The sequence below is a fragment of the Tachypleus tridentatus genome, chromosome 11 (assembly GCF_004210375.1).
Source record: "Tachypleus tridentatus isolate NWPU-2018 chromosome 11, ASM421037v1, whole genome shotgun sequence".
Taxonomy (NCBI): domain Eukaryota; kingdom Metazoa; phylum Arthropoda; class Merostomata; order Xiphosura; family Limulidae; genus Tachypleus; species Tachypleus tridentatus.
The window spans coordinates 56,699,081-56,705,723 of record NC_134835.1 but is presented as its reverse complement, the minus strand read 5'-3'; the positions used below and the strand labels follow the sequence as shown (position 1 = coordinate 56,705,723).

Genomic DNA, 6,643 nt, shown 5'->3' with positions numbered 1-6,643 from the left:
TTAACTTTATATTTTAATCTAGAGTTATGCCACATGCATTGAACTTACTTTTTGAACATTGCCCTTGATTTTCAATTTTCGAAGCCGTTACAAGGTTCGATTTGCCGGTCTTCTTCGGCATTTCGGCCGATATGGCTCCATACTTCATATGATGGGTAGCCCAGATAATTATATGATGTGATCGGTTCTCGATAAACTAATTCTTCGTTATAAATTTGCTCAATTTTCCGTTAAAATTTCCTAAGCTCAAAAGTACGTCTCTCTTACTTTTTGTTTTTGATATTTTACTTTCCTCTATAGAGAAAATACTACTACTACCAGTAGTAATAATAAAATAATAATAATAAAGAAAATTAGGGAACAATAATAGAAAACAAGGATAAAGGGTCTAGTGCATGATGGCCAGCTTTTGTGATATTCCTTAGATATATGTTAAAAGGGGAGAGGTATTTAGGACAATTTACATCATGTACGTAATATGTCGAGATCACACATTAAGTTATTCTTATGCCAATTCTTATTAAAATATTTTAGACCAGTGGTTCTCAACTTTTTTTTACCCATGGATCCCTTTTCCCTTCTTTTTTTCTTGGTGGACCCCTTCATAACTATTGGTCATAAGAAGACAATAATTCTATTTTTCACTAATATAAATTTTGAGGTTTTAATAATCAAAGAAATAGTATATAATTAAGCTTTATTTTTAAATGAAAACTAATTGAATGCAAATAAAGTATTCTACAACAATTATAATAATAATGATAATTAGTAATAATAATAATAATAATCAAAATTATTGTGATAATAATTCTTTACCAATATTTTGTATTACAATATTATAATGTTTCTTCCATGGTCAAGCCCATGGAGATCAGAGCTCTTCAGGCAATTGAATTCACTGCAGCATTTATTTATGTACACTGGTTAAAAGTTTTGATAAACCAGTTAAAGTTAAGTGTGTGATAAGAAAAAAAAAAAGATAGGCATATTTATTCAATGAGATCCCTGTGGTTGATGCTGCTCCGCGAGTTTCTTTATATCTGGTTCCATCGATGTTAATGATAGTCGAACATCACCTCTTTTCACAATGTCAAGTTTATTGCGAGCTTTTGATAACAGTTGAGAAACACGACTAAATCCCGATTCAACAAGATAAGATGTTGGAAAAGCAATAACATAGAGCTGTGCTTTATCCCAGAGCAAAGGGTACTTTGTAGCAACATCATTTGTCTTCCATACATTGTACTTTCCATCTTTGAATTTTGCACGCATTATTTCATCACTTTGTAATTCGATGAGAGGCTCTTGCAAAGATATGTCGATATCGGCAACATTAACTTCGAAAGGAATTGAAACCCAAGTCGGTATAACCATCATGAGTAGGTCACTAAACCGAGTTTGCATATCTTCATGCATATTTTCCATATATTCACCATATAATGCAAGATCTTCATCTTGAAAATCGCTGCTAACAGAGGCCAAACAAGGAAACTGTTCAAATGCACGACGCCTGATATTATTCTTATACAACTGTAGTTTCCTCAGAAAAGCAGCAATAGCACTTTTTTACTAGATATCAGATCAGAATCTTTTCTATGGAGCTGTTTATTAAATGAATTCAATTTTTCAAATATATCTGATAAGAAAAACACATCACATTTATTTGCAAGCAGCTGTTCTCCAAGTTGTGTGTCAGCAAGAAAGAAAACAATAGAATCCCAAAGTGCAATGTATGTAATACAAGCTGCTCAAACTCTTCTCCATTTTGCTTACATAATTCATGAAAAAGGCGGTCTCGGAGAGAATTTGATTTAATATGGTTAACTACTTGTATTACGACAGTAAGGGCATCATGCAAACGTGCACTCATTTTCTTTGCAACTAAGTGTTGACGGTGTATCACGCAGTGAATACAAAATACTTCCGGGACAGCTTTTTTTTAAATGTGCAATAAAACCTTTGTATCTGCCTGTCACAGATGGTGCACCATCAGTAGCACAAGCGATTATATTTTTGAGTGGAATATTGTTTTCCTGGAAATAAGTAACAACTTCATTAAAAATTGTTTCACCTTTTGTGTCTGTCACAAGACTTCTAGCAAAAAGCATTTCCTCTTTGGGTCCTTCATCATTGTTAAATCTAACATATGCTAATAAAATGGCCTCATTATCTCTTAAAGTGGATTCATCAAGTTGAAGGGCAAACTGTTTCACTTGCAAATGGGCTATCAATTGTTTTTCTACATCCTCTGCCATTTCATCAATGCGTCGTGACACAGAAGAGTTGCTTAAAGGGATGCAATTAGTAATTTCACTTGCATTTTGTTTCATAACTGACGAAATTATAACAGACACTGCTGGTAGAATTACTGTTTCACCAACATTATGGGGTTTTCCTACCTTTGCTATTATTTTGCTAATTTCATATGATGCCAGTAAACCATCACTCATTTTACACACTTTGTTATTAAACAATTGAGACACTGTTTTTCTAGCTTGGAAATCATCACGAAGTTTTTTAATGTATTCTACTGGTTTATCTTTCTCTCCTGTGTGCTTCTTTTCTAGATGGATTTTTAGTTTACGAGGTTTCATACTATCATTTGAAAGTACATCCATACATATGAGGCACATTGGTTTCGTTTCATTATGTGGTGTTGGAATAAATCTGTAAGACAAATATTCAACGGAGTACTGTCGGCACTTCTTTTTACTTGGAGCAGCTATGGAATGTCTGCAAAAAATAAAAAAAATACATACATACATACACACACACACACAGCTGGTAATACAATTATTGCATTTCATAATATCTAACTACCGTATTTTCCGCCTAATAAGCCGAATTTCTGGCCCTAAATTTTGGACCTGATTTTTGGGGGTCGGCTTATTGGCCGATCACCAGCTTTGGACCAAAAAATACCGAAGATTAAAATTGGCCCCAAAATCATACCTTTGATCTCAGTTACGACAGAGTTATTTCAGTTGAATAAACTTTATTTATTAATAGAAAAAGGTCTATACATTACGAATGACATGTACTCATAGAAATAACAAAATTAATAAAAAAATACACACTTTAATCTCAGAAATTTATTAAAATCCATCAAATTCATCATCTTCATCGTCAGAAGCACCAAATAATAGATTCCAATCCTCGGCAGAGACCTGGTCATCGTACGGGTCATTCTCTGGTGTTATTAGCTGAGTCAGTGGAATGTTGTCTTCTTCGTCGTCGTCCAACAACAACATATCATCTTCCGTTCCATTTGAGATGCTGCATTTTTTAAATGACTTTTCCACAGTATATCGTCCCACGATGTCACGACCCACTCACAGACGGTAGCGAGTGATGCAGCGCGCATATTTCCGGCAGCAGTAAAACTTTGATTGCCGGAAACCATCCACTCATTCCAGCATTGACGGAGCCTGTCTTTAAAAGGTTTATTTAAACACACATCTAAGGGCTGTATCACAGATGTCAGCCCACCGGGAATAACTGCAATATCGGTATTGCATCTTTTGATCGCGGCTTTAACATTTTCACACAGGTGGGACTTAAACATATCCCAAACGAGCAGAGATCTAGATTTCATCAGTCTGCCAGGACGACGCGCCCACACTTCGTTAATCCACTTGATGCATCCTTCGTCATCCATCCATCCGTTTTCTTGTACATGGACGATCACTCCTTTCGGAAATTTCTTCTTCTTAGGAAATGTTTTTCTTTTGAAAATTACCATAGGCGGTAATTTTGTCCCATCAGCAAAGCACGTTAAGACTACAGTGAAACGTTGCTTCTCGTGGCCCGTTGTCTTAACCCAAACGGTTTTCTCGCCAGCTTTGTTAACGGTTTTGTTTCCAACCATATCGAAAAAAATCAGAGTCTCGTCCATATTCCCAATCATTTGTAGAGGGTAGTTGTGTTTTTTGGCGATGATGAATGATAAATTTCTGGAACGAGGTGATTTTATCATCCAAGTCACTTGGCAGTTTCTGCGCGATCTTTGTTTTGTCTCGAAGTACAAGGCTGTGTTGCTTCATTAAGCGGGTACACCAGCTGTTGGTTGCCTTAAAGTCTCTTGAATTTTCTTTATTTCGACCAGCCCACTTTAGTGCAAAAATACGGATCTGGGCACGCGTGACAGTCAAGCCACTCTGCCGGTTTTCATTCACCCATGTCGCTACATCTTCTTCCAATTTTGGCCACTTCGGTTGATTTTTCTGGTTACATTTACTTGTTTTCGACATTTCTTTTAGCACACATTCTGCTTTCTTCCATTCACGGACCTGTTTTTCATTCACACAGTAATGGCGAGCGGCATTCATATTTGAGGTTTTTAAGGCTAGCTCTACTACTTTCAGTTTAAAAGCAGCATCATAACGCATTCTTTTTTTTGCAGGTGTAGACATCTTTGGCTTTTGACGGTACAATGATAAACTCCCACTACATACCCCTGGTATTTATACCCTGGGTTAGTGATTTTAATTACTGAGTAAAAATTCTGGAATTTCATTAGTTACCTAATTACAGTGAGTGGAGCCAATAACGAATGACATATTGATTCCATCTCTGTCTCAATACGACACGTTCTGCTTTACTACAGAACGCCAATGATCACACACAACATGCATGCTGACGTTGAAACGAGACTAAGAAATCATTTTGAAGAAACTTGTCACTTCTTAAAAATGGCCCCGGCTTATTGGGCAGTAATAAGCAAAAACCCTCATTTTCAGAGCTGAAATTTGGCCTCGGCTTATTCGGCGATCGGCTTATTAACCGGAAAATACGGTATATACATTGCTATTCATTTTTAGAAATTTTTCGACAAATAAAACACATATTTAGAAACAGAGTGCATGGTAAATGTTCGAGGTAAAACTGGTAAATAGAAATGCTATTGTTAAAATAACTTGAATTATTAAAAAAAACTATAGAAGTCATTCATTATTATCATTAGGGTCACCATTGGCATTTTTAACTTCCTCAAAGCTGATAATTATATCAGATAACTGCCAAGATATGAATTGATATTTGAAATTTGTATCAAAACGGGAAACATTTGCCATTTTTCTCTTCAGTCTTTTTATACTGGGAAATAATTTTTTCATTATTGAAATGCAGAAATTTAAAAAAAAACGAAATAATGTCTGTACTAGGAACTTTTAATATCTCTTACCTTTTCACGATGGAGTTCAACGTTAAACTGAAGTGAACTGCTTGGGTCAAGTCGACATTTTAATAGATTTTCCCCTAGAAGGGTTTGACAGATCGAAGTATTTCTGGAATAAATTCCCTAAGGAGATTAGTATGGGAGAGCGAAGGTCAGACAGACAATATAATAGGAAAAGAACCGACTGCCTGAGGCGCATATTTAAAACCAGCTCTTATCACTTATTTTTTTCTTTTTTTATTGCTCTCAAGGCAATTTTCTGGAAATTTTTCAAAATCTAGAAAATACATCCAAATTCGTTTGAATGTCTACTTCAGCTTTTTTCACGTCCAACCAAAATTACAGTAGAAATTGAATTTTTAATAATAAAAACCATTCTAAGTTGGGTTTCTTCATGGATCACCAAAATATCATTGTGGACCCCAATTTGTTATGTTTTGCCTGTGGACCCCCAGAAATATTCCATGGACCCCTAGGGTCCATGTGGACCCGGTTGAGAATCCATGTTTTAGACAATCACGCAAAGAGTCTTTCAGATATTTCTATGTTCGCATACTTGTGCATGAATGTGGATGAAGTACCACGTGGTACTTTATACTCCGAAGATAAAACTGAATGTTGTAAATGTGTGGGTGCTATGTTAATCCATCCAGGAGATGCATATTCTATTATGGGTCTTATGTACGTTTTGTAGATTTTAAGTATGTTGTCTGGTGATGTTCCTTGGTTTTTACCTGAAAGACTTCTTTCATAATTTGTTCTTTTCCAGATTCGTATTAGTATATTTTTAGTATGCGGTAACCACGTTAATTTTGTATGGTAAGTTGAACCGAGAAATTTAGCAGAAGTAGCAGTTAGTAAACGTGATCCATTCATGTAGAGCTTTTGTGGATCTTTTTTCAGTTTATTGAGTCTGCTGAATGATATCACTTGGGTTTTCGGAATATTGATTTTTATTCTGTATTTCTGGCAGTATTCTTCGATGTTTTTAGGACTGATTGGAAGTTTGTTGCTGCAATTGAAGGAGTGGGAGCACGTTTCCAGACTGCTACATCGTCAGCAAATCGTGATGCAAAATCTAAATTTAGGTCCGACAGTGGCATATTACTCACATACATGATAAATAATATAGGGTTAACTACCCCTCCCTGCGGGACTCCCGCTTCGGGTGAAAAGGACCCTGAGTGGGCCCCATTCACATGTACTTTGCACATTCGGTTGTCCAGAAAGTTGGACAGGAAGCGAATAATTCCCTGGGGTAAAGCCATTTCCTGTAACCTGTGTTGTAAACCATTATGCCACACTGTGTCAAAAGCTTTCTCAATGTCGAGAAAGCAAGCTACAGTGCATTGATTTTTATTAAAACTGCCTGCAATTGATTCTGTAAGTCGAATCAGGTGGTCTGTAGTTGTCGTTTGTCGGTATTTTCGAAATCCGTTTTGAATTTTGGGTAATTTTGAATTTTCT

At 36.0% G+C, this 6,643-nt stretch overlaps 1 protein-coding gene across 1 annotated transcript; it reads right to left on the bottom strand.

Annotated features, from left to right (window-relative positions):
* Positions 1-993: 993 nt before the first annotated feature.
* On the bottom strand, positions 994-3,658 carry LOC143231365 (SCAN domain-containing protein 3-like). The gene is made up of 3 exons (XM_076465909.1): positions 3,333-3,658; positions 1,861-2,733; positions 994-1,540 (listed from the first exon to the last, which is right to left on the bottom strand). The coding sequence occupies exons 1-3, from the start codon at positions 3,656-3,658 to the stop codon at positions 994-996; spliced, it is 1,746 nt and encodes a 581-aa protein (XP_076322024.1).
* Positions 3,659-6,643: the final 2,985 nt, after the last annotated feature.